General features: G+C 38.6%; 8 protein-coding genes across 12 annotated transcripts in view; 1 reads left to right on the top strand and 7 right to left on the bottom strand.

Moving 5' to 3' along the window:
- LOC111478507 (vegetative cell wall protein gp1-like) overlaps nucleotides 1-26,771 on the bottom strand; it is a 446,768-nt gene that overhangs the window by 128,168 nt on the left and 291,829 nt on the right. The window lies entirely within an intron of this gene.
- LOC111478450 (U1 small nuclear ribonucleoprotein 70 kDa-like) lies at nucleotides 214-5,498 on the bottom strand. Its single transcript, XM_023122717.1, has 10 exons — nucleotides 5,207-5,498; nucleotides 4,626-4,740; nucleotides 4,436-4,515; nucleotides 3,775-3,850; nucleotides 3,628-3,692; nucleotides 3,488-3,550; nucleotides 2,024-2,105; nucleotides 1,757-1,919; nucleotides 1,482-1,553; nucleotides 214-1,341 (listed from the first exon to the last, which is right to left on the bottom strand). Exons 1-10 carry the CDS (start codon nucleotides 5,303-5,305, stop codon nucleotides 708-710), a joined length of 1,449 nt encoding a protein of 482 aa, XP_022978485.1. The 5' UTR covers nucleotides 5,306-5,498; the 3' UTR covers nucleotides 214-707.
- On the bottom strand, nucleotides 5,869-6,641 carry LOC111478511. Its single transcript, XM_023122803.1, has one exon. The coding sequence runs from the start codon at nucleotides 6,530-6,532 to the stop codon at nucleotides 6,050-6,052; it is 483 nt and encodes a 160-aa protein (XP_022978571.1). The 5' UTR covers nucleotides 6,533-6,641; the 3' UTR covers nucleotides 5,869-6,049.
- LOC111478459 (plant-specific TFIIB-related protein 1) lies at nucleotides 6,666-10,163 on the bottom strand. Of its 2 annotated transcripts, XR_002717468.1 has the most exons (4): nucleotides 9,413-10,163; nucleotides 8,726-8,884; nucleotides 6,889-7,698; nucleotides 6,666-6,687 (listed from the first exon to the last, which is right to left on the bottom strand). XR_002717468.1 is itself a non-coding variant. In XM_023122732.1 (3 exons), the coding sequence occupies exons 1-3, from the start codon at nucleotides 9,995-9,997 to the stop codon at nucleotides 7,120-7,122; spliced, it is 1,323 nt and encodes a 440-aa protein (XP_022978500.1). In that variant the 5' UTR covers nucleotides 9,998-10,163; the 3' UTR covers nucleotides 6,810-7,119. The 2 variants fall into 2 exon arrangements, 1 of the variants encoding a protein (XP_022978500.1); XM_023122732.1 differs by lacking the exon at nucleotides 6,666-6,687 and having other exon boundaries at nucleotides 6,810-7,698.
- Nucleotides 10,686-13,985, bottom strand: LOC111478506. Its single transcript, XM_023122799.1, has 3 exons — nucleotides 13,571-13,985; nucleotides 13,246-13,461; nucleotides 10,686-11,146 (listed from the first exon to the last, which is right to left on the bottom strand). Exons 1-3 carry the CDS (start codon nucleotides 13,802-13,804, stop codon nucleotides 11,066-11,068), a joined length of 531 nt encoding a protein of 176 aa, XP_022978567.1. The 5' UTR covers nucleotides 13,805-13,985; the 3' UTR covers nucleotides 10,686-11,065.
- Nucleotides 14,819-17,519, bottom strand: LOC111478443 (60S ribosomal export protein NMD3-like). Of its 3 annotated transcripts, none has more exons than XM_023122707.1 (3): nucleotides 17,220-17,519; nucleotides 15,076-16,640; nucleotides 14,819-15,023 (listed from the first exon to the last, which is right to left on the bottom strand). In XM_023122707.1, exon 2 carries the CDS (start codon nucleotides 16,628-16,630, stop codon nucleotides 15,107-15,109), a length of 1,524 nt encoding a protein of 507 aa, XP_022978475.1. In that variant the 5' UTR covers nucleotides 16,631-16,640; nucleotides 17,220-17,519; the 3' UTR covers nucleotides 14,819-15,023; nucleotides 15,076-15,106. The 3 variants fall into 3 exon arrangements, with proteins under 3 accessions (XP_022978475.1, XP_022978474.1, XP_022978473.1); XM_023122706.1 differs by having other exon boundaries at nucleotides 14,819-15,030; nucleotides 15,082-16,640; XM_023122705.1 differs by having other exon boundaries at nucleotides 14,819-16,640; nucleotides 17,220-17,518.
- Nucleotides 21,131-23,782, top strand: LOC111478449 (protein indeterminate-domain 2-like). 2 transcript variants are annotated; one of them, XM_023122715.1, is made up of 4 exons: nucleotides 21,131-21,748; nucleotides 21,832-22,228; nucleotides 22,324-22,525; nucleotides 22,867-23,782. In XM_023122715.1, exons 1-4 carry the CDS (start codon nucleotides 21,625-21,627, stop codon nucleotides 23,617-23,619), a joined length of 1,476 nt encoding a protein of 491 aa, XP_022978483.1. In that variant the 5' UTR covers nucleotides 21,131-21,624; the 3' UTR covers nucleotides 23,620-23,782. The 2 variants fall into 2 exon arrangements, with proteins under 2 accessions (XP_022978483.1, XP_022978484.1); XM_023122716.1 differs by having other exon boundaries at nucleotides 22,324-22,526; nucleotides 22,871-23,782.
- Nucleotides 23,775-26,284, bottom strand: LOC111478419 (vicilin-like seed storage protein At2g18540). Its single transcript, XM_023122666.1, has 5 exons — nucleotides 25,968-26,284; nucleotides 25,715-25,890; nucleotides 25,553-25,633; nucleotides 25,103-25,441; nucleotides 23,775-25,010 (listed from the first exon to the last, which is right to left on the bottom strand). The coding sequence occupies exons 1-5, from the start codon at nucleotides 26,269-26,271 to the stop codon at nucleotides 23,964-23,966; spliced, it is 1,947 nt and encodes a 648-aa protein (XP_022978434.1). The 5' UTR covers nucleotides 26,272-26,284; the 3' UTR covers nucleotides 23,775-23,963.

Raw genomic sequence — 26,771 nt, 5'->3', positions numbered from 1 at the left:
GGTCTGCAACTGGTAGGTCGAGTGCCTCGTTCTTTTGACCACCCACGACACAAAGTGGACTCTAAAGTTTAGTATTCATTAATTTGGACCTTACAAGTTCAAAACTTGTAACAAATTTGTTCCAAATTTTCATAAAAATTCAAGGGTCATTCTTATAGGCCTTCAAAGATTCCAAAGACGTATGAACAATGAGATTCATGAAACTCCTTGATATCAAGTTGTAACAAACTGTTTTCCATATTGACCTTGTTGTCACCAAAACGATGTTCAATCAAATCAAGCATTCAATGTTCTATGACGCTCGTAGAAGTTTAAACTAAGCAACAATCTGCATGATAAAGTAGCTGAAATAATTGAAACTCCCAAGAAGAAACAGTATCAGGCATCCAGAATCTTTAGTAACATTAACAGAAGAAAGAAGACAATTCCAACATCGATCACGGCAGCTACATAGTACTTTCCTGATATTTGATATCATCTCAACCTCCTCCTGGAAGAACACTAGGGAACATATATGGGAGAAGGGCTGGCTGCTTTATCAGTTATAAAGAAAAGGAGAAGAAAGTGAGCAAATACTTACCAGCGGTACACACTGCAGCATGAGAAACTCGTATTCTCTCGAATGAGATCTCTCACTGTGCCTAAATTCATGATTAAAATCACGGGGCCTCTCTATCGCATGATTCAGAAGCGCCACGGTCACAATGTTAATCATCCTCCATTCTATCATTCTGATCATAACGATCTTGGTTACGATGGTCTTCTGGGTGATCATATTGTCCCCGACTATGGTTATGTTCAAAGTGATTGTCGTTTTGGTGATCAGGATCATTATCTGGGAGTCGATGCCCATACTCAGGCTGATCATACCACCCATGACCATCTTCTGTTTCAGCACGATCAATATCTCTGTCCCTATCACCATGTCTATCCTTTTCATATTTTGATTCCCGATTATAATCGGATTCCCTATCATAATCGGATTCCCTATCATGGGAGCGACCACGATCAGGGTCTGGAAATCCCCCTTCAAGATCCCGATCCCTCTCCCTATCTCTGTCGCGATGACGATCCCGATCACGACCTCTATCACGCTCATAGTCACGGCCTCGATCCCTTCCTCGATCACGATCACGATCACGTGTTCTATCGCGGTCATGGCCACGATCTCTCTCTTTGTCCCTTTCTCTGTCCCGATCTCTATCTCTAGTCCTATCACGATCTCTGTGATGCCTATCTTCTTTGACATCACGATCCTTAGATCTCTCACGGGAACGTTCATGAGACTTCTCTCTCTCTCTTTCTCTGTCTCTTCCCTTCTCATAAGACTTTTCCCTATCTCTGAAAATATTAAATCGGCAGAATCTAAAATTAACAATAAACTGAAGTTCCAGTCAAATGCTGAAACCATTATTTGAAAGAAGCACACATGTATTGGCACAAAATTTTCTAAAATGAAAAGAACATATGGAACATCATACCGCTCTCCATGGCGATCTTCACGAGCCCTAGGCTCCTCCGATCGAGATGGTGCACCAGACTGCTGTTGCTCCCTGTACAAATTACACATGCTTTCAGCGTATATAATCTTTATAAATTTTCAGTGATCACAAAAAGTTAAGACTTTGCAAGATAAAAACATTGGATCGAGAATCATTATCACGCATTCATTATTGTTTTATAGTACAATAATCATCAATATTTCTCAATGCCTTGCACTAGAAAGTGCAGGAGTTGTTGACATCATATTAATTACCTTCCAGGCTGCTTCTGATTATTATCTTCGCCTCCCACTCTGGTAGTTCCAAGACCGCCACCCAGCCATCGAGGACGCCAATTTGGTACTGTTCTACCTCGCTCGACGTCCACAATTACCCTTCTACCATCAATCTTCCTACCATCAGCTTGCTTATATGCAGCTGAGTAGTTTCAAATGGAGGTGAGTAAATTAATTATCTCCAAATGAAGGAACTAATCATTAATCGAATAGAAGGGTTAAAAATACAAATTAATTGAAACAAACCTTTCATATCTCTTTTGTGCATGTACTCAATGAATGCGTAGCCTTTAGGTTTGCCTGTCACTTTGTCCATAATCAATCGGGCCTGCAATACACAGAATATTTGCACAAACAAAAAAGTCATTGCAGAAGAGAAGTTCAAATCTCTTTCCATTACACATTCTCGATGAAGATTTTATGAATTTATAGCTAGAGAAATACTGTAAGAAAGTTTATTATAAGCTAATCCTATTGGCACGGCAGACAGGCACTATGCCTAATTAGCCGTGCTCACCTTTAAATCATAGAGCTTCCATTGCGAGATGCATCATCACCAGCTAGAGTCAGGAAAAACTGATGTATTTGTGACCATTTTACCAGTTGTCGAACATAATAAACTCCCCTTACCAGGGAATTATTTTTCAAATAATGAAAAAGGTATATGTAATACAGGAAATACCAGGAAATCTTCTCAACCATGAGATTTTTTGATGCCTTTAAAACCAAAGGTACAACTTTTAGCAGCAGAAAATCTATGCAGTACAAAATTCAAAGGAGAAAGAGATGCTAATACTCCCATGTATTTTACCCAAGGCAGAATAATAAGTTGACTATCTCCATTGTTGCTTGAATATAAAGGCCAAAAGGCAAAGTACATCACTCCACTGCCCAACCTAAAATTTTCAGCTTTGTCATGCATGGTGAAGCCCACCATCTTTTAGGTCAGAGCCATAGAAATACCAAAATCATGAGTAACATTTGGCTGAATGTAGAATACCTGCCTCCTTACCAGGAATTCTTGATGTATAGAATTTTCCTAAGGAGTTTCCAATTAACATCATGCCTCAAAAATTAACTAACCCAACTACATCCGGGCAAAGACATGATCACTAAGAGGAAAATGAAATACACATCAAATTGATGACTGCATACCAGCAGCTTTACCTGAGAGACTATTAGGAGCTTAAATTACCAACGATGAATCCAGGAGGTGTTTGGCGTTAATTGTTATTCAAACTTATTTCCACCGTAAGGATCCAGACAGATGGAAATATGCTTTATCCCCCAAAAAAAACTTACCCAGAAATTTGAATACTTTAAATGGGGAGAAAGTTGAAGGGAAAAAAATAAAAATAATCAGAGATCTGTTTGGCATGTTGATACATAGTTTGGAAGGCCAGTGGAATATTTCTGATGGGTTATTCAAAGAGAAAGCATGAACTATTTAATTGTCACTACAACGAAAAACAATACAAGAAGACCTATTAACTGAGACAAACCACACATGCAAATCCATGCTTAGACATACTACTAAACCAACCCATAGTGATTTAGAATGGAATAGATTCTAGTAAAATTTTCAGAAAAATGGACCAAAAACATGATAAGTACCCAAAAAATATTTCTCATAGTAAAATAAAGTATATAATTGACCACAAAAATATTAACCTCTTACCGAGCGCCCCATGAGGATGCTCAAATACCTACCCGTTTGATTGGCCCATAAGACTCAAACTCTCTTTTGATTCTGCTCTCAGTTGTCTCATAATTCTGCCAATGGGTAACAATGATTTTCAGTGTAACATTAAGCTTAAATTAAAGAATTATGTACACTACATTTTACACACCAGTCTAGCCACAAAGAGAGTTTTGTATGGATCACCAGTTACATTTGGATCATCACGTTCAAGATCTGCACATAAGTACATATGTAAGACACGACATTCAAATTTTTTACCTACAAATTAAGGGTAAGTACTGAAGAGATGTATCACATTTTGGCAGCTCCTCAACAGCTTTCTTCGCACCCTTTTCAATTCTTAGCAAGTGAATTCTAGCCCTCCTTTGTGCCTGAAAAGTTTCAGTTTCAGATTAATCAGATTCTCAAGTAGTTATGCCATAATTCTCATAGATGTATACACGATAAACCATTATTTTGAAAATCCAGTCTTCAGAAACTAATTAAGATCACTTTATTTGAAATGATAAAAACCTATACTACAAATGTGCTAAATAGATCGACAAAGATACCACACTAAATAAGAGGCTGCACAGAAGTTCTTTTTAAAGAATTTTCCTGAATTTTAGTAACACAAGTTCAGTTAAAACGTATTTATTTGATGTTGCTGTTGTTCAAAAGAAATCAAAGCATCGCTTACTTAAAAAATCATGGGCAAATGAGTTGTTATACACTAACCTTAAAACTTACAAGCTACCTAATTTAAATTCCTAAAATTGTGTTTAAAGCAAACCATATTGCATCACAAGCTGCCAAACAACCTCTAAGTTAAAACTATAAGCAATACTCACTTTCCTTGTAATACATACATGTATTCAAAACATATACATTTTGGGGAGGGTACGAGATTCAATATTCAATCTTAAAAGGATTGGGGAAGGTAGTTCACACAGTCATTAAGAAGTAAATTATCTTACCGGAGTTTCACCCTTTAGAACAGGAGGAGAATATTCTGGATCATCAGGCTCAGCAAAATTACTCACAAACTGCGCCATTCCTTCAAAACGAAATGCGATAAAATTACATCCCTCGGCAAAAGTAGTAAGGAAAAAACTACATTAAAAAAAAATAATAAATACCAAGCAAGTTTTGAAAAGTACTAAAAACCTGTTAATGGAGGACATTTTCTTTTCTCCGGTGGAGGTTTGAACTCCAAAGGCGGTCGGGGTTCAAAGAGCTTCAGGAGATTTGTCGTAAGACCAGTGGGATGACTCTGTCCAATCTGCACGAGAAGGAAAATTAAGAACCCGAGACATTCCATAGTCGAATGTTCTAAAACACATCAGCTTCTTTGAAAACCATAATCTGAAATTTCGACCCCCGATGACAATATTTAGTCATCGTATTACACCATGCTGCTGTCGACTAGATGTAGTCTTTTTCTCTTTTAACAAGACACGAGACATTTCATTGACAATACGTTGTTAGCGATCTATGAGTATTCAACGTAGAACTTAATTTATAATCTCTAAACAAAAAAAACGAAAATCAATCATTATGAATACGCAATAACTATAACGACAACATCTATGCATAGTTTTGCGACACAACAACAAATTCTGTATCTTTTCTAATAAACAGACTGCGAAACAACTTCTTGAAACCCTAGCTAACTTCAATCAAACAAAAAAAGAACAATCGAAGGCTTCAAAAGAAATGATGATAATAGTCGAAAGCCTTCCACGTACCAGTTTGAGTTGAAGGACATTGGCACGATTCTGGGCCTTGGTACGAGTCTGAACCGCCGCGTTGGGATTCCGCATGAAGGCATCATCGTAGTCTCCCATGGCAGCACACGTTGGTTGCTCAGACTAATACGATTACAAATAATTGATACCAGAAATCAAATGGAGTGGACGGAGAACATTGGCGAGTGTTTTTTGCTCGGGATCTAGTTAGTACGGTCGGGTCGAAACGGAGGGAACTGGAAGAGGCGGAAAAAAGCAGTAAGGTTTTATCGAGGGTATTTATACACTTACTCTGCAAGGACTCCCAAGTCTTTTAACAATTCAACTCTACAAATTTCTTGAATATATAAGAAAATAAATTAGTAGGTGAAAATTTTAACATTATTAAGATTACTTTGTTCAGCGAGGTCTAACTTTATTTATATACAATTTGGTAAGTTTTGTGATTTTTAAAGTATGTCTACTAATAAATATTATCTACTTTAGTCAACCACAAGATCCACGCCTCAAGATTTTTAAAACTAGTCTATTAGAGAGAGATTTCACATTCTATAAAAAAATGTTTCGTTTTCCTCTTTAAATAATATGAGATCTTAAAATTCATTTTTCACATTCATCCCCCTTGAACTATGTTAGAGTTGACAGTGGACGTGATAGTAATCGAGGAATTGCAAACGACATAACCTAAATTTGTTTAATTATATTACATTGGAAACCCAAATAACAGGGAAAGTCCTATGCGCAATGAAAGAGAAGAAAACACAGTCAAACCAAAACTAGGAGAAACAACAGCCACATACATTCATCACAAGATAGACCCCAAATGGTTAAAGAAGAGAATCGTCAACCAAAGCACTGAGCAGCCGGAAGAGGGCCGGGGATGTACCCCTGTTCGAAGTACTGCAACCCAAAAACGACCAAGATAGCCAATAAACTCAAGTACGACAGACCTTCCACCGCGCCCAAAAGCCCAAAAGGGCCGTTGGGCAGGCCAGATCCAGTTTTCGTCTTCGTGTATACCGACCAACCCACGATGCCCACCACCGCCAAGTAGCTGACGCCTTCCAATGCGCCGAGTGACCCGCCTGGCCCCGGCGGCAGCCCGCACCCGGTTGTTTTCAGGGTGTACAGCGACCAACCGATCACTGGGGTCGCCACTAACCCCCCGGCTATTGCCAACGTCTCTGCAATGCCCCCTTCGCTCTCGCTTCCTTCCTTTGCCATGGCCTGAATCTTCACTGCCGTCCGTGGATTCGCCGGTTTACAAAACGAATTCAAACGATTAACCGGCAATGCTCGAACTAAAGAGGATGATGACAGTAGCATCTTTCCCAACTTCCTCGACTATGTCCGGCTCTTTTGTGTGTGTGTGTGTGAGAGAGAGAGAGAGAGAGAAGTGGTGGGTTCTGTAAAGACCTTCCACCTTATCCATCCGAGGAATATCAAAAGGCATTTGATGAAAATCTGAACCAATGGTCTTCCTTATAGATCAGGAATTAAGAGTAAATAATCATAATCTGAAATTTTAACTCTACAGAACGTTACTCTTTTGTAACTTGAAGCGAACTATACGGGCAAATCTAGATGGTTGGCAGTTCAGACATGTAAAAGACGAGAACTTTCGTGTGTGATGCATAAGAGTTCAAAACCATAACATGTTCGAGTTAATTTTACATATGTACCTTAATCCTCGTTGGAAACAGTGCAATTCTCCATGACAATTGAATTGCCGAGGCCTTACATTGGGAACTTCTAATCCATTTGCTTGGTCTTTCTCCTAAATAAACGCAAGGAAATGTTCGCTTCTACCAGAACATTACTATGAATCTACCTTCTTCATTTCAACATCGTACAGCTCCACTTATCCAATATAGCATAATTGGGTGGCGTCAAGCTTCATCCTCCTCCTGTTCTTATTGCTGGCTGGTGGAGTGCGGGTGCTCCTTAACAATATCCATTCCCTGGATATCACTTTGACTCTTCTTTCCAACAGTGCCTTTAGGAGGAGGATGTGGCTGACAAAAAGTTGATGACTTGTTAGTTACAGGGTTATACATTCCACGGGATACAAATTTACTCTCATTGTCTTCTTTGACTCTGGATGGATGACCCATGTCTGAGATCTCGGTGGATATATTAGGTTTAGTGTCTATCTGCTTGTCTTTCTCTGAAGACGTCCGTTCAAATGCATCAACTTTTGGAGCAGCAGAACGGCCAGAAGCAATTACAGTTGTGGGAAATGCCCTTTCTGGAGGGACAGCAGGAGTATAATTAGACGGAAGCAAATCATCCCAATTTTCTAGTAGCTCTTTGTAGACTTTCCGGAGGGTGACTTCAGTAAGACCTGTAACCTTACAAATTTCTGCTTGTGTCTTCCGTTTGTCTTCTAATTGGCAAGCTAAATATATAGCAGCAGCCGAGATGCTAATGGGATTCCTGCGAGTGCAGAAGCATTTGTTGATGACAACTTCCCCGATGTGAGTAGCCAGTTCCTAAAATTCATAGTTGTCAATAAGCATGTTAGAGGGAAAATAATAGATCACATGTTACCACATGCTTGGAGTTGTAAGGAGGGAAAGGTAAACGATCATTACTATATCCAATATTATTGTTGAGGAGAACTACCAATGCCAGTGGTCAAGCAGAATTTGAAACACATGAACACAAATTTTATTGTACAAATTTGAAATTTATCTGTTTTGACATATTACATTCAAATCAAATAAAATTAAGGTTAAATTGCAACTTTAGTCCCTTTAAGGTTTGTGTCTATTTGAAAAGTTTAAATAAGAAAAGGTGAATCTATAGATCACATAGAAAGAGAATAACATTATTGGAATTTAAATTATTAAACAAGAAACAACTATTATCACTCTTGGAAAGTATATGAAAACAAAGGGGAGATAAGACATTAAGCCACTCTAAGCCAAAGAAGACAGCAGAGAAGTGCTCTAATTGACACTTATCAAAAGCACATTGTAATTATTAAAACCTTAGAAGCAAAATGCTTTGGAACAGCGTGGTGAAAGCTATCTTTTGGAAGTTGTGGTTGAAAAAGAGATCCCAAATCTTTGAAAGGATGAATAGACACAAAGCACAATTGTGAAAGATTTGAAAATTTTGCGTAGGGCTACTTCAGAACTTCCGTTCGTTTTGTTAGGTGGGGGCGTGTCATATTTTTCCTCATGTACTTCTCCCGAACTTCGTCTAGCCCTCTAAATTTATCCGTAAGGATTCTACAATTCCTCATGAACCATGTACCACTGGTAGAACATAAAAGTTACATAAACTCCATAATGCCTTTTTATGTAGAGATTTGAAAGTCCAATCAAATTAGCTTTCAAGAGTTATTTGCAAAGAAATTTCTCTGTCATTTTTTGCCCCCAGTAAGGATACAGCACTTGTCCATTTTCTCATGCCGTAGAAGTTTTGATCATATTGAACAGAATCAACTATTTACAGTCCAATGCATACCAATCAATAGGCCTTAACTTGGTCTAAGATATGAAATTGAGGTACCTGAGCAGATTTATTGAGTTGAAGAAGCGTGCAGAACCTAGGCATATGGACTGAAATGGAATTGCTGTTGATGGGTTGACTTAATTGCAAAGCTTCTCCCAAAATCTTGATGTACTTCCCTATCTCTTTTTGGGGTACATTGGCTGCAATGGAGATTTCCTGTTATACTCACAGTATACACCACTTTAGTTGTCGTATCAGTAGTGAAGTAAAGATGCCAAAACATAGCTCAAAATCACAATTGGTAGAAGACACTACTCAAATTTAAAAAGTGCAGAAAGGGGCTTGTACAGATAGCAACATATACGAGGATTAAAATTTTACATTCTAACCTGAGAAACTTAAACACTCCAAAATAATAATTTTGCAAGAAATCAGAGGAAGGATAACAATTGACTGAATATGTAGAACAAGCAAGGGTAATTCATGAAATTCGAACAAATCTTGCGGGTAGTTAGCACTTTTGTAAAGAAACTCAGAAAGATGTATGGTCGAAAGATGAACTTGAAAGCCATAGCCTCGCCAACTATCAAAAAACAACATCAATGGACAATAGCTGCATAGATTTCTCAATTCATCTGCACAACAGTGAATTTCCCAAAATCTTCCTGAACTTTATGCGAGAACATCAAAACATATCATAACAAAACCAAGAATCAAGCAACATATTTAAAGTGAAATAAAGACCTGAAGGGTTCGGGGCTCCTGCGCCTCCCTAATTGCCTGCACAAGTGCAGCAGTGGCAAGCGCCTCAACGCTCCGGTTCCTTAAACAAGTAGCCGAACAGCAATCTCTAAACAACTTAAACGCATGCTCGGAAATATAGTAATCCAACCCCAAAAGAGAAGCCACATCGATAATCTGCATATAAGCCCTAAGGTTATCGACCACGACCGTCGACGACGACGGTAAATTGGCTGACGACGTAGACTCTAGGGTGCGCTCGAGCTCCGCAAGGTGACCGGAGAAGGAGAAGCAGGAGCGGAAGAAGAGTGGATTGTGCTCCAAGGACCATGTGGAGAAGGCTGTAATGAAGCCTGTGGGCTCGAAAGGATCCAAAACCTGATCGTTCTGGTGGTGGACCGGAGGGGAGGGTAGGTCGGAGGTGACGAGACAAAGGGGGTTATCTTGAGCGCGAAGGTGGAAGAGGTGATGAGGCTGGAATTGTCGCTCTTCAACAACGCGGCCGCATGAAACGCACTCGGTGATGGACTTGCCAGTGCTCGAGGTGGCGCACCGCCCCTGCGCCGCCGAACAGTAGGGGCACTTCATTGTCGACGTTACAGTACTGCTACGGATACAGATTCAGCGCGCATATGTTATTCAGTGGTCGGGTAATCTCAATCCGATTTTGCAGGTCGATGGAATTCAAGTCAACTGCATCGCCTACCATTTATACTTTTTTGTTGTTGTGGTTGTTAGGTTAAACCATAGTTTCCTCCTTTACTCGCTCGCACATTGGGTTATTCAAAATTTAGTTAAATTATAAGTTTATTTACTAACATTTAGGTTTATGTTAAGAATTTTGTTAAATTTAAAAACTGAGTCTAATAAATTCTAGATTTTAGAAAAATGTTTAATAAAATTGGAAACCGAACAAAAAAAAAAATGTGGTTAGAGTTGTGGGTCGATTCCAACATCGTCGTTGGTACTTATACTCTAAAGTTTCCATCATTATTGTCTCGTAATCAAAAGCCATCGACGTTCCAAGGTTTTAGCGTAGAGAGAGTAGTCGTTCAGGCGAGAGAGGAGACTAAACTATTTGACATTTTTGACATCTTCAAAATGTAGGGATCTTCAAAATAATAATTCATTCTATCAGAAATTAAGATGTATAAAACTTTAGACAAAGGATGCCGCAGGAAGATCAATGTGAACGTAAAAATCTAACAACCTTATCAAATAGGAAATCTAAGTTTCATAACCTTGTAACATGAGACATTAACATAGACACTCAGACGACCAAAGCATCCGTAGTTGAAATTATCCAAAGTTCCAACCACAGAGAAACAAATTGAACCATGCAAACAACGGGTTGGAAGTATAATAGTTTATGATGCTCTTCTACATGTTTAAATGATTGTCGAATGTGAGACTTTCAATACTCATCTTTCACCTTTATAAAGAACATTACCAAATATCACTCTAAAATTCTACGCAAAAAGGCTGTTTGACCCATCTTGCAATATACTGTAAGCAAAACGGAAAAAAATCAAAGTTTGAAAGAATGTAGACTTGCCAGTCACTGCCTCCTACAAACAACTTCAGACAGCAATCTAGTGGCTTTAAAGGCAGAGTAGAGAGGCATCGAACCTTGGATCATCATGAACATCACCCATGTCACAGCTTACTCCCAGTTTTGATAGCTGTCCCCCTGCTTTTATCTGCTATTTTCTGCATCTTTGTGAACTCTCGTGCACTCTGATAATAAGTATAAGAAAAGTAAAGAGCACAGAGGTTAGAGTACCTTGACAAGGAAAGAAACATGAGAAAGGAAAAATGAAAATTTTCCCAAGAATAGTTAATCATTTCTATATGACACAAGCTTTGATCAAATACAGGATTGCCTTTATCGGTTTTTGAAGCCTATTCAACCAAGGATTTCTAATGACACAGCTATAGCAGATATTGTCCTCTTTGGGCTTTACCTTTCAGGCTTCCCCTCAAGACTTTAAAGCGCTTGCTAGGAAAAGGTTTCCACACCCTTATAAAGGGTATTTCATTCTCTTCCCCAACCAATGTGGGATATCATAATTCACCTCCCTTCAAGGCCCATCGTCCTCACTAGCACTCGTTCCTTTCTCTAATCAATGTGGGACTCTGCCAAATCCACCCCCTTTGGGGGTCCTTACTGGCAACACCGCCTCCTCGCTAGCACATTGTCCGGTGTCTGGCTCTGATACGATTTGTAATGGCCTAGGTCCACCACTAGCATATATTGTCCTCTTTGAGCTTTCCCTTTCGGGCTTCCCCTCAAGGGTTTAAAAACGCGTCTGGTAGGGAAAGTTTTCCACACCCTTATAAAGGGGGTTTCGTTCTCCTCCCCAACCAATGTGGGATATCATAACAATATATTCAGGTACAAGATAACCTCAACTTATATAAATTGCAAGATCACACCCTGGTAATCAGTTCACAGTTTGCAAAATTATCTAAAAGAGCTTAATCTTTTTTAGGCTGCAGAGTGGTATAGAGGACAACAGACCTCACTGTCCTTAAAAAGCTAGTGATCATTGAAGAACAAGCAGTAGTCACCTGTTTGAGACCACTACAATTCTCTACCAGGCAGCTAAGTGAAAACGATAATATAGCTTCAACTCTTATAATTTAAATCAGGTAGCCAAAGCTAGTTCCTCCCAACTTTTACAAATCCCCATATCATACCTCTAAAAAACAACTCTATATTTGGAAAAAAGACTTTCTTTTTTAGGCTGCAAGACAGCACAGAGGATAAAAACCTCCATGTCTTTATAAGCTAGTGATCATCGAAGAACAAACTGTAGTTTCCTATTTGAGATCACTAGTTCATTATCAGGCAGCTAAGCAAGGATGGAAAGTGAGTGGCCATCTACCCATCAACAATTGGTTGTGGAGGGAGGCACGCAAGCAGGTAAAAACCGTTGCAAAACTTAGACATGTCAATCATTGCTGCCTTATACAAGATATCAAGCCTTTGATAAAGAATCCCAAATTTATCCCTTTGGGGACACTCGATAAAATTGATTTACCGATGATGTATGGGAAAATTATCTACAATGCTAAAGAGTTATACGAGTTACCAAGTTTCTGAATAGGAAACGACATCAGAAGTCAGGATTAAGATCCCATTCATCAAATGGAAACACAGGGCTGTACTAGATAGTCAATTGGTTTATTTTTCTAAACATTAATGTGCTTTAGTGCAAACTTGTTATAGCTTATAAATTTACCATAGCTTTCACAAAATTGAAACTACAAGGAAACACGAAACACACAGGAAGTACTAGGAATCCAACTGCCCGCTAGAACCTTGCCCGCATGTCATGTTAAACAATACTCCTCCAAGCAATATTTGACCGTTGTATCATGCTAAACATTATGTATCATTCCCTAACTTCTTACGAGTTCAATGAGAATCATAGTCAACTGCAAATATGCAATCGCAACCGAAACTGAACCCCCATCCACATACACGAAGAGTGTACTCAAAACTAACATGAAATCTGTTCCAGGTAGTCCTCAGTTATCCCAAAAGGTGCAATCTCAGATGAATATGAAGAATATTAACCATGTCAAAATGAGGGGTGGGGAGGGAGAGGCCGTACCATTAGCATTTAGTTTTAAGAAAACTTCCCACCTAATAACTATAAGAATTGCAACACTCAAGACTTAGGAGCGGGAAAAAAAAAAAAACTCAACTCCAACTGTTGCTGGTTTGTAATTATAGTTCATAGAATGCCCTAGATACCCTTTTCGTGTGCTACGAACATAAGATCATCAGGGGCTATTAAAACGTATGTATCAGAGAGTAAATAACCAACCGTGGATTGCTCCGAAGGCGTATCAAGAACAATGGAGTGCATAGACATCCGGGCGATCTCGGAGATAGCAGCCTCTCTATCACCAGGCATTTCACTGGTCAGGTCCTCGTACGCAGCCTCGAATGCCTCTTGCCAGAAACGCGGTAACCTGATCCGGCGATTATTTGTGTAAACGTCCCACATGTGTTTCACTATCTTCTCCCTTTCCTCCATTTCCTAAAATTCAAAACCAAAAATTGGAGGGAAAACCATGAAATCGATGTGTTAAATTCGATGAAGATCTGGCTCAGACATCAATAATAATTACAGAGAGAGAGATACTAACAAGCACATCGAGATCATTAGGGAGGTTAAAATCGATATCATCAGATAGACCGTTGAGATTACCGGCGGACCATCGAAGAGAGACGGTGCCGGTGAACATGGACCAAAATGCGAGCAACAAAATGGCAGTCAAGGCCCAGAACTTGTAGCGTCCTTTGCCGAATATACTCGAAACCGAGCTATCTTTCTTCCCGGCACTCGCTATCGTCGTTGGAAGGACATCGTCGTCCTTCATATCGATCAACGACAATAAGAAGAAATAAGAGAAATCAAAATCTTCGAACCACTGCCGCAGAATCGATTTTAAGAAATACTGAGAAATTATGCCCTCGCCTTTTCCCACTGAATCAAAGAAAGAACCAGATTTGGACGGATAACAGAGTTTCTTCTCTCACTGAAGAGAGGTGAAAGAAGAAGGAAAGAGAGAGACAGAGAGACGTATTAAAATATTATATTTGTGGGCCACCACATATAATTATATTTGATATCTCAATATCATAATAAAAATACGTGGAAGCATGAATCTTTGCTAATATTATCCAGCATAGGGCTATCCTTATCTGGGACCACCGACGCAATACGACGTCGGTTCAGAAAATTCAGCAACTCCAATAGCTTTTCTCAGTTTCAAACAATCGGCCATACCATATGATCCCTGAAAAAATCAACGAGACAACGACTAGATTAAGGAGAGCGTCACAACCTCTTAATTTGTGCTGTCACATCTGACAATACAATTTTGTTTCGAGACAGTCATCGAGTACGATGACTAGATGTAGTGGGGAGAGTGTCACAAGCTCACTGAGAGAAAGTAGCTCGTGACTCTCACACATCAAGGCAAACAATGGACGACCTTTAAGTGGCGCCCATCCGACCATGATTGGGCCAAGATTGAAAAGTGTTATGATGCAATTGAGAAGGAGGATGATGCATCAACCAATACACTAGGAGTGTACATTGAAGATAAATCGAGACATATGCAAGGTTTGAGAGAATGAGGCAACACGAGTGTCGAAAGAGGTTGGGTAGGACTCCGTCTATAACTTCAAAAGTCGAGATTTCAATATGATGAATTTTGTATGATTATAGATGTTCATAACCAATCAAACTTTAAACTTAGTTCAAATAAGCAATATAAGTTAATTTATTTTAAATTATTATCTAAATGAATATTCTAAAACACGAATTATTCGATTTAATTCAAAATTTTTGAAATTCATAGATTTTCTAATTAAACATAATTATAATCTAATTTAAACCCCAACATTTGTAAAGAAAAAGAGGGGGAAACATGTAGCAACGACACAATGACATGGCCGATATGGTTGACCCTAAATTTGTACGTTTTTGTAAACAAACCTTAAAAAAATCAGATGCCGTATGAATGAAAATTACAAGCAATAACCCGTTACGAACACTAAAAAATGAGCATAGTTCAACAATTAAGGCACTACTTCCAACAAGAAAGACGAGCAGGCAGCCATAGTTCAACAATTAAGGCACTACTTCCAACAAGAAAGACGAGCAGGCAGCCTACTTACTCGTCCATGCCATCGTCTCCGTCTCCATCTCCTTCATCTAAATCAAGATCAGCAAGCAACTCTTCTAGTGGTACTGAAGGTCCATCTTCCCCATCAGTCATTTCAGATGGTTGATATTCTCTATTTCGGTACAATGATATGTTGAACCTCAAATCTGGATTCTCCTCTAAGTCTCTCAAAAACTGTTCATACTCCGAGTTTTTCTTATCTTCCTCTGCTCTACCTCTATCATCAACATCCATCTCAAGCGATTTAAGCTTCCATGCTCGAGGCTTTCCACGCTTCCTCTGGCGCTTTTCTTCATAACTCTTCTTGATTAAAATCGCCTCCGGAAGTTCGAGACCCTTGTATTTTTCTATCTCCATATCATTACTATTGGCTGCATAAAGATCATAACCAAGGGCATAATCCCCAGGGTTCAAAATATGACCAAGATGGGTTCTTATGGAGAATATCGTGTCGTTCCTTCCAAAATCTGATACGCGAGCTACTTGAGCATAGGCCAACATATACTTAGAACCAGCAACATTGACTTCAGTAGAAACATTCTCAATATCTAGTACAACATATTCCACAAGCTGCCTGCTTGTGAGTAAAGACCTAAAGGATGTCCTCCAATACTGATCAGCATCCAAGAAGCAGTACCTTAATGTGAATGGATCAAGTAAAGCAATCGCATTTGTAACTTTGGTGCAAATTACGAGAGGACCAAGATTGCCCAAACTAACAGCAACTTTAGGAGGCAAGCATATCAAATCCTCACGGCATATTGGCGATATTTCAACGGAGAAAGTGTGCTTATAGTTGTGAACGTTACTCTTAGAATCATGAGAAACGAGTTGTTTATCGCTGCGGCTCCTGATTGGAGCAACCTTTCCAATAAATTCCACAAACTTTACAGCATGACTCCTATTAGAAAAGAAAAAGTCAATACCTTCATCCATCTGTTTGATCCTTATGGCATTGGCAGCAGCACCATGCTTCAGTATCAGTTGCTCCAAGAAGAAAAATGTACGGCGGTGAGGGACGTGCTGCCTGAGTTGAACAGAAGCTACCCACTGGTCAGGGTTGGCCTGGACCCTTGCACAAGACTCGCACAAGTGATCCTGTACAACATACTCCGCGACATAGGACTGTTCCAAAATTGCCCCATGTAGGACCTCTTTCTGAACCTTCAGCTTGACCTTGATCCTCTTGGAATGGGGTTCAGTCCAAACAAATTCAGCATGTACCAGTTTAACCTTATTCAAATTTTTTAACCTTTTGATACAGAATGTCAGTAGTTCCTTCGATTCTAATTGCGCTTTAAGCCAAGTTCGGGGTGGCTGCAAGTAACTCTCGCAATCTGGACAATGCATAATAGTCAATTGCTTCTGTAGACCTTCTGTGATATCAACTTCAGAACACAAGCATTTGACGCACATATTGGCAGCATTTGGTGCCATGGGAATTCCACATTTGCAACATAAGACACTGCCAATGGTCTGTTGAACAGCAAACAATCCTGCTTCTCCAGCCATAGTTATACTCCTAACAAAGATCACCAAAACAACACCAGTTAAATTCTAAAGCTTTTTTATTGAAGAAAAGGTGAAAAAAGCTAATCTAGGCCAAAACATAACCCCTTGTTTGGAACCCCGGATTTGGAAGGATTAGAAATCAGTTCTGATACCATTTGTGTTGGGTTTGAATATAAAAAATTAATATTCAGTCTGATTTGAAATCCCATTTTATATCGAAAAAATTCCTTCCAAAATGAAAACTTCAAAAGAAAAAGAAAAAGAAAAACAGTGGAAGTCTGATATTCTGATTAATCACACGGTGCGGAATACAGAGAATGTTCATAGAATTTAATTGCAAGAAGAATCTGTCAACTAATAGTAACCTATACCAGAAATATGTAATTAATCAGAAACGAACTTAACAACATCTGATTACACAAAATAGTAGGATTTGGCGGAATTTTAAATTAAATTTGACCTCAATCCAATTTTTTCCTATTTTCGAACTTGTTGAACAGGGGGAAAATGAACAAGAAAAAAATTGAACCAAGCAAATTAAACAACGATGGACTGAGAGATCTACAGTTACAGAAGATTGAGTGTGAACCTCAACGATGAGCAGTTGTAGAAGAAGGCGGCGGGCAGTCGTGCGGTTGCAGCAAAACAGAGGACGGCGTGCCGGGGCGGTTCAGCAGAGAGGAAGATAGAAAAAGAAGAAAGAAAACAAACAATAACGATGGGTGGAGAGCGCGTGCCGACGAGGGTTGTAGCAGAGCGATATATGAAGAAGAAGGGAGGCGAAGGAAAAGAGAAAGCTAAGGGCTATGGAGAAGAATAGTGGTCTGAGATTTGGTGAAGACAATACGAATGGCGGCAAAGGAAGGGGCTTTGGGATTTTAGGTTTGTAGGGTGTTATGGTAATTATGTTCACCAACAAGGGTTATTTATAATTTAATAATTTACAAATCCGCTGTGACATTCTACTTTTCCTTCTCAAAAATCAAAACCGTTTTTTTATTTTAAAAAAATCTCAAAATCGTGAAGGATATTATTTTGAAAATAATAAATAAATTATTGTAAATATGATGTCCTGCTTACCATCGCTCTCCCATGGGCCTTTGAGTTCAAGTTTGGGTCAGAGTAATAAATGGGCCTCTATATGGCCCAAACAGTTGAATACAAGAGCCTGCTGCCGTTCCATTGTCAGCCACCAAACAACCACCGCAAGTGGATGGGTCGCCTCCAGCTCTCCGCCAACCATTGTCGGTGGTGCCGGCCATTGATGCCACCATCTAGCTTTGAAATTAAGTATAAATAATATCCTTATATTTTTTTAAAAAATTTGCTCCTAAATTTTTAAAATTTTAAAATATTAATATAACATTTTATGAAAGAAACTTAAATTTTTATTTATTTAATAAGTAATGATTAAGAAAGAAAGTAAGTAAAGGGGACATGAAAGCAAAAGCAGTGGCATAAATAATATTGATTTTAATAATGTCCACGTCAGATTAGCAATATAATAATAATAATAATAAAGAAAGAAAGAAAAGTCCAATCAGCCTTTTTACAAGAAAATGAGATTTTACCAAATCACCCATAGTTTATCCCATAAATCGCACCCACCAACTTTGATCCTCCACCCAATTAACTTTTTTACTTCTAATTATTTATTAAAAAAAATAAATAAAATCCATACTTTATATTCTATCCTACTATAAACTCATCATTTAATTATTATTTTTTTATGTTATATTATCGTTGTCAAAAAATAATAAATTCAAATATTTGACCAATTACTAATTTATTTTGATATTTTCAAAATCGGTAAATTAATAAAAATGATGATGAAATAATTTGTGTTGATACAAATCGAGCACGACATTATAGAGAGAAAAAGGTAAGGGAGAGAGAAGGAGAGACACGGTTAGTGCAATGATTCATTCTCTAGATGAGAAATACTTTGCAAAGAAGGAAGAAAAGGGAACACTTTTGATGATGGAGGACTTTTTGATATAAAGTTAAAAGCATATATGAAAATAAATAAATAACTTACACCCATCAATTTCATTCATTGCGTCTCCTCCACATATTATTAGGCCAACCCTATAGTTTTCATACCTTTCACATTGCATTCATTTACAAGTTTATCATTATTCTAAAAGAAACAACAAGATATTAATTAACGATTCAAGGGATATATTATCAAAATGATAATATAAACATAAAATTTCAATCTTTACTTTATGTGTAACTTTTATATAATTATTTAATGAAATCATACTCCTATTGGTGTATTAATTTAATTAAGGAGATTAAGCTAAGATCCTTAGACCACCATCTCACTTATCATGAGTGGAAACACAACGTGAGTTTGTGTTCCAAGTCAACGACATCAATTATGATGTTTTGCAGAAACTTCCCGGCTTTTTGGTTGTATTTTATTTTTATCCCCCAATTTTTCAAATATTCCTTGTTTCCCCTAAATTGAGCTTCAATTTTATATTTTATTGTTATTGTTTCATACCTACTTTCAGAAATACCAATGGCTAAAAAAAATCAATTTATATTTTTATCACTTAAATCTCAAATTTTAATAATTGCAACGTTCAATCAATTTATAAATTCCATTATGATACTGTTTTTAATTAATATGATTGGTTTTTCATTTTTTTCATAATTTTCTATTTTTTCTTACTTATTTTATAATTCTGTGGATTTTTTTTTTTTTTCCCTGCTTTGGTTGAATTTAGAGAGAAAAAAAATTATTTTTTAAAAAAGTTATTAACTAACGACCTAAATAAATAAATTTTAAATTGATATCATTGTTTGTTTAAAATTTTAATATAAGCGTTGAAGTTTCGGGATGGGATTTAAATATTTTCTATAACTTTTTAATTACATTAATACCCCACACCTTCCAAATATAACCTTTTTTTTTTTTTGATAATTAAAATTGTCCAAAGAAAAAAACAAAAATGAAGTTCATGGGAAGTTGCCATGTGTCCAAAAGCGCTGACAAGGATACTTACTATTTTAAAATATTTGATTTAAATAAGTAGAGATATTCATGACTAAAATATATCATAAAACCCTCTCTTTTCCACTAAAAATTAGTCTTTGTTTTATATGTCTTTTAAATAAATTTTCTATGAAACATTATATTAAAATTTATAAGTATATTAAATATAAAATTAGAAGTCACATAAAATTTGATCCATAAATCTAATAAAATTGGTTAAATATTTTTTAAAGCTCAATAATAGCAAACACTTATTTTTTAAAACAACACATTTTTTTATCCTCATTAAATTTATGAAAAACAATTAAAGAGCAAGAGAAACTGCCACGTGTCAATCGTTAAGCAAGTTACCATAAAACAAATAAAAAAACGGAAATGGTTTTTTTTTTAATAATAAATATGGAATATATTTAAACGAGATTTTGAAGTATGACTCACACATGAGTTTGCTGCCCAATAATTTGAAAACATATCATCAGCTTTAAAGTCAATAAATCTATTATTATTATTATTTTTTTTTTTTTAGACTTTTGGTTGGGAAAACTTTTCTCAACTTCGTGACTTTTATAATGGGATGTGATGATGCTTATGAGCTGCTTTCTTTCTTCAATTGTATATTTATTTTACTCTATCGTATAAATTTTACAGATAAATATGTTTAATTTAGAACAATAATCGAGAGAGAAATAAATTTTTTATTATAACCGTCTGAAAATCTCTTTCTAACAGACATAATATAATATGCCATTAGGAAAAAAAATAAAAAAAGGCGTATGGGTGGTGCTTTGCCATGGAATACTCCAATAAGTGTGAAGAAAGGTAAGAAGGTTGATTCAATGATGGTTGAAGGATGGGGAGAATAATATGAAAGGACATGAAAGGTGAGGCTTTCTTTGAATGGGCTTCAATACTTTCACATCCACCATTATAATATATGCTTTCTATCTATGAAAATCTATTGCCACCTCATCCTTTATTAATCTCACTCTCATCCACTATCTTAACAATAATGTCTCACCTTCTACATATATATTTTAATTTTTTATAAATACTATTAGGTAAAACTTTATTGAATTAGTATCATTTATCTTGAATTTTGAAAATTTGAAATTAGGTAAAATTTTGAAAAGTAATTAATGGGAATTATTTATTTATTTTATAAAAATTTGACCATGCGATACGTACCTCAGCCAATTTATATCTAAATGATGAGAAATTAAATAATTGATTTCTTTAAAATTTAATGACTGGAAGGGAATTTTTGAAAAAATATTAAATATTTCAAATTTTAATTTAAAAAACTTAAAAAAAAAAAAAAAAACATTAGGGAACACCGACATTGTCCTCGGAGTACATGGAAATTGCCAAAGTTACGAAACGACAAGTGGGATCTGTCCGAAATTGGAAACCTATTTTATTAAAAAAAAAAAAAGAAAAAAAAAGTCTTTTATTTTTAATACTTTTAGTATTATTTTTATCTGAAATGAAAAGGCAAAGTCGTCCCTCCACTCTGCTGAATCAGAGATAGAATCCCTCATTTCCCCATTTTCTCTTCCTCTTCGCCTCTTAACAAATCTCCTCTTTCTTCTTTTTCCAGACACCGCCCCGTTTTACACCCATCTCAATTGGGTACCCTCAGATTAGTTATTTGTGGTTGTCCTCCTCCTCCTCCCCCGCCGCCGCCCGCCGGGTTCCATCACCGTCGTGGGGGATGGTGTTTGTTTAATCATTGCGGTTTATTGGGTAATGTGGGATTTTGGTCAGAGTCCCCTCTGAGCTGGTTGGTGGATGGGAAAATTAAAGTTACTTGACTGGTAGAGATGGAGATTTAGGTAGAGATTGAGAGAGAACCAAACCAAAAAAAGAAAACCCTAGGACAACAAAAATTGCTGTCCCCCTCTTTCTCAAAACATTTGAAAGAGATAAATGCTCTGAATCTTCTTCTTTACGCCTCTCGATTTTAATCCTTTTTTGTTTTTTTGCTGTACTCATGCCGGCCGATTTAGAGAATTCCTCGTCGGCTTCCGGCGAACCCACTGAATCCTCCCCCGGAAACGTCGCTCCGACCCCCAAACCCGCCGCTAAGAAAAAACGAAATCTCCCCGGAATGCCAGGTACCATATTGTTTTCTATCATTGGTTATATTAGTTTACTTCTGTTTTTTTGAGTGTTGAATTGGAACTTTTGTTCTGCGTAGATCCGGATGCGGAAGTGATTGCTCTGTCCCCGAAGACCCTTTTGGCCACAAATCGATTTGTTTGCGAGATTTGTAACAAGGGGTTTCAGAGGGATCAGAATCTGCAGCTTCACCGGCGAGGGCACAATCTTCCATGGAAGCTCCGGCAGAGGACAAGTAAGGAGGTGAAGAAGAAGGTCTATGTTTGCCCTGAGAGTTCTTGTGTTCATCACGACCCCTCTAGAGCTCTGGGTGATCTGACTGGGATTAAGAAGCACTTTTGCAGAAAGCACGGCGAGAAGAAGTGGAAATGCGACAAGTGTTCGAAGAAATACGCCGTTCAGTCTGATTGGAAAGCCCATTCCAAAATTTGTGGAACTAGAGAGTATAAATGCGATTGTGGTACTCTGTTTTCCAGGTTCCTAATTCCTCCATTTTCCTTTGCTTATGAAAATTGTATTTTCATTTGGGGATTTTGAGGGTTTCTTTTTGCCTTTTCTTCTCCTTTTGAAGAAGGGACAGCTTCATTACACATAGAGCTTTCTGTGATGCATTGGCAGAGGAAAATGCAAAAGCTCAGCCTCAGTCGTTGGTGGACAAACCTGTTTCTGATTCTCAGAAAGCGGTGGAGTCTAGTCCGAAGCCATCTCCGCCACCGGAACGGTCACCTCCGCCGTCAACTTGTGTTCTGTCTCCTGTCTTGCCGATTCAGAGTGGTAAAATCAACAACTACTGCCTTCTCAGTTAGCTTTGTCGTGTTTTGTATTTTGTCCCAATGAAATGAACAGAACAAATTTATGTGAGGCCTTGGATTGTAGTTGTTTTTTTGTCTGTTGTTTCTTTGGTTCCATCTGGGGATGGGAGAGTGATTTGAGAGGGAGCAATTAAAAGTGAACTTTTCTGGAATAGTTACTGTCAACACTATGAGATTCACGACTTTATAGTTAAAAACATGATGATTCTGCCTTTTTCTTTTAAGAATTCCCCCAAATGTTCCTTTTCCCATTCTTTCCCTTTGTTTAACTTGTTTTTCTCCTTGCATTTATTGACGATCAACCAGAGAATCGACCCGAAGAAGCACCAGTGGCTACGACGGGCATGAGTGGTAGCTGCAGCAGTAGCAGCAGCAAGAGCTCGAACAGCAACAACAGTTCGAGTAGCCAGTTTGCTAGCTTGTTTGCTTCCACAACTACATCAATGAGCCTGCAACCTCCTCGACCCCCGACATTTACAGACTTGATACATACTATGGCTTGTTCGGATCACTTGACCGATTATGCACCAACGACGACTATTGAACCTATTTCCCTATGTCTTTCAACTAGCCATGGGGCATCAGTTTTTGGGGCTGCCAGCCAAGAGCTCCGGCAGTACACACCAAGTCCACAACCTGCAATGTCCGCCACTGCATTACTACAAAAGGCTGCTCAAATGGGAGCAGCAGCATCAAATGCCTCATTGCTTCGCGGGTTGGGATTGGGGTTAGTACCGTCCACCACTTCAGCTGCTGCGTCCCAAGAGAGGTTGCCATGGAATCAGCAGAGGCAAATTGAAGCAGATGGCATCTCGATCAGTGCAGGGCTCGGACTGGGACTCCCTTGTGATGGCAATTCTGGATTGAAGGAACTAATGAGGAGCAGCAACCATTCGATATTTGCTCCAAAACATACTACCCTGGACTTCCTCGGACTGGGGATGGCAGCAGCTGGTGGCAGCCCCAACAGCAGCCTGGCGGCGCTGATTGGCGGGAGTATGGGATCATACGGAGGGGGTGACAAATCCAGCAAAGACATGAACACAAACAATTAAAGGTAAGAAAAGAAAGGGAAGTCCCCATCTTTTTTGTCCGCTGGCTTTGGGCCCTTCCCTCTTCTGTTTCTTCACGTTCTTCTCTGTTTTGCAACACTATTTTACAGATTTCTGTGTGTATATAATTAATTAATGGGTAAAGAAAGATCCTTTGGTTTGATCTCTAGAACGTGGGGTTCCTTCATAACAAAAATTAGCAACTTCCATTTCAGTACAACGTTAAAACACAAAATGTGGCATTTTTGTCTTCTTCATTTTCATCTCTCTCTCTGTCTCTCCCTCACGTCTGTGCTCTTATTCATTGGAGCTAACCTTGATGATACCACGACATTGAAGGTTTTGAGTTACGTTCGTTGTCNCAGAATTCTTAGTGTTGGCTCTTCTTCTTCCTCCCTGCGTCTTCCCTGTCTTTCTTCTGCCTCTCTCTCCGCCTCTCTGCGTCTCCTACCTCTCTCTCTTCGGTGTGCTTCCTCACTCTCCCTAGCTTCCTCTGCCTCTCTCTCTGCCTCCCTTTCTCCCCTCTCCGCCTCTTCCCTTCTTCTTGCCTCCTCCTCCTCTTCCCTTCGCTCCCTCTCCGCCTCCTCTTCCCTCTCCCGTTCCTCCTCCTCCCTTTTTCTTGCCTCCTCCTTTTCCCTTTTTCTTGCCTCCTCCTCTTCCCTCTCCCTTTCTTCCTCTTCCCTTTTTCTTGCCTCCTCCTCTTCTCTCTCCCTTTCTTCCTCTTCTCTCTTTCTTGCCTCCTCCTCCTCCCTTTTTCTTGCCTCCTCCTCTTCTCTCTCCCTTTCTTCCTCCTCCCTTCTCCTCTCCTCCTCCTCTTCCCTCTCCCGTTCCTCCTCCTCCCTTTTTCTTGCCTCCTCCTCTTCCCTCTCCCGTTCCTCCTCCTCCCTTTTTCTTGCCTCCTCCTCTTCCCTCTCCCGTTCTTCCTCTTCCCTTCTCCTCTCCTCCTCCTCTTGTCTCTCTCTCTCAGCTTCCTCCTCCATTTTCATCACTTCCTCTTCAGCACAAGAAGTACACTCCAATATGACTGACTCAACTCTAGCTTCCAACAACCGATCAATCGTCGTCACATTCACATCAAACGACCACGCCAACACTTGCCTCTCCACAGTTTGTAACACCGAGCTACGTCCAGCCAAGAACTGTGGCAGGTTATTCCTGTTCGTCGTGCTAAATCCCACAAAAGCAAACGACCCATTGTTGAACGACATCTGCGCCATTGGATGGAACCTTGGCACCACGAACACATCACCTTTACCAACTACAAAACTCCATTTCTTGCATTTTGAACTGTTCGTCATGCTCGAACACCCCACCCGAACCACCCCTGCCTCCTCTGATGTCACAATCCCAATCTCCCACGCCCTTGGATTCCAATGCGGACCCATCATTGAGCCCTGCAAGTGAATTCCGTTGTTTGTCGTCATCTCTAAACATAATCATATCAGGAATTAGTGATTTAAACCTTGAAGTTATAGAAATAACTAACCGCTGTGAGGTTGACTACGAAGAAGCCAATGTTGGAGCCCTTCAACTGATGGGAGACTTTCTTAGTTACAGTCAAACTCCACCCATTACAGTTTTCAAAATCTGGGTCCGCTTCAAAAACGTTGTACAACCCTTTCTTCTTCTTCTTCTTCTTCTTCTTGAAATCCATCCCAATCCCGCCTCCCCCTATGAAAGATTTTAAGAATCGAGCTTCTAATTCCAACGACATCGACAATGACGACCTCTGCTTCTTGCTCAAAGTGCTCAAAGTGGTCGCAGCGTGGACAATCAGCGGCGGCCTCTTCGCGTCCATTATTTCCTCTATTACTTCCTCCGGGACCTTTTGACACATTCATCACAACAGTTCATAAAATCCCAAATTACCCATATGAAAAAACCATCCCCTTTTGAAGATGTTTAAAAACAACTTAAAACTTAGACGAATTCATACCATGAAAGCTTTACAGAGGATTTCTTTGTCGAATCCACGAACATGATCGGTGACACGGGAGTACGCTCCGATAGCCGGCTCCTTCAAAAACATGCATCAAGTTTAACTTAGAATCATAGAAACCGGCCAATTTATAGGATATAAAATTGGATTTAAACGTACAAATGGGTCCTCATCTGTGCTGGAAAACAGAGCATACATCCGAAGCTTTTCACGTTCGGTCTCTAAGCTGCTATGAATGTAAAAAATGGCGCCTGGTTGAAGCCTGAAAATATCTCCCCGCCGTAAATCCACCTCCCTCAAATCATCATCATCAAACCAATTCAACCTCCCACTTCCTACAATAATCACAAACATTCATACCATTCAAAATTTCATATATTCGTTGTTTTTTCTTTCAAGAAACAGAGCATACCAGTGTGCATGTACAACACCATGTCCGCATGAAGAAGAACAGGGAGAAACAGGGAGTTGGGTTCCATTGTAATGAACTGAAGATGGTAAGGTCCGAATTGAGAAGCATCGTGTAAATCAACGGCAGAGATCTCGCCGTACTCTGTTTTGAGGAGTGATTTTCTCTCATTAGCTCTCTTCACAGGACAGGCCGCTTCCCACCATTTATCATCTGCATTCGAAGGTAAAGAAAGGAAAAGGAAGAAGACAGTGAACAGAAAAGAAAGTGAAAATGGCGATCCTGAAATTGCAGTGGATTTCTTCATAGTTGCGAAGGCTGAGCTGAAACATTGAATATAGGAGAAAATTGTTTTATAACAGAAGAGAGGAAGAAAGGAAGTGAGGCTACGTGGCGCTTGAAAAAGACACGTGACATGGAAATTGGACGCGTGGAAGCTGACAGAGTCCAAGCTGTTGGGTTCTTGAGGCTCCTATGTAGGTGCAGTTGTTTAATAATATTAGTAAATAAATAAATAATAGTATCAGTAATATAAATTTGCTTGCCGTATTAAATTTTTTACCTACGATTCTATTTCTAATATATATATATATATAAAGATATTAGATCGATTTTCTCCGATATTTTATTAATTTTATATCTTACGCGCCTTTTATAATTCATTAATAAATCCATAATTTATAATGGAATTTATTAGATTTTTATATTTATATTATTGAGATTGTAACTCATCTAAATTTTAAGTATAATTGGATGAATTTTAATAAGTTTGTGAGTCAATTTTTTTAAAAATTATTAATAATTTTT

Source organism: Cucurbita maxima, unplaced genomic scaffold (assembly GCF_002738345.1).
Source record: "Cucurbita maxima cultivar Rimu unplaced genomic scaffold, Cmax_1.0 Cma_Scf00004, whole genome shotgun sequence".
Taxonomy (NCBI): Eukaryota; Viridiplantae; Streptophyta; class Magnoliopsida; order Cucurbitales; family Cucurbitaceae; genus Cucurbita; species Cucurbita maxima.
The sequence above is the reverse complement of the archived record's forward strand: the minus strand, read 5'-3'. Positions and strand labels throughout refer to the sequence as shown.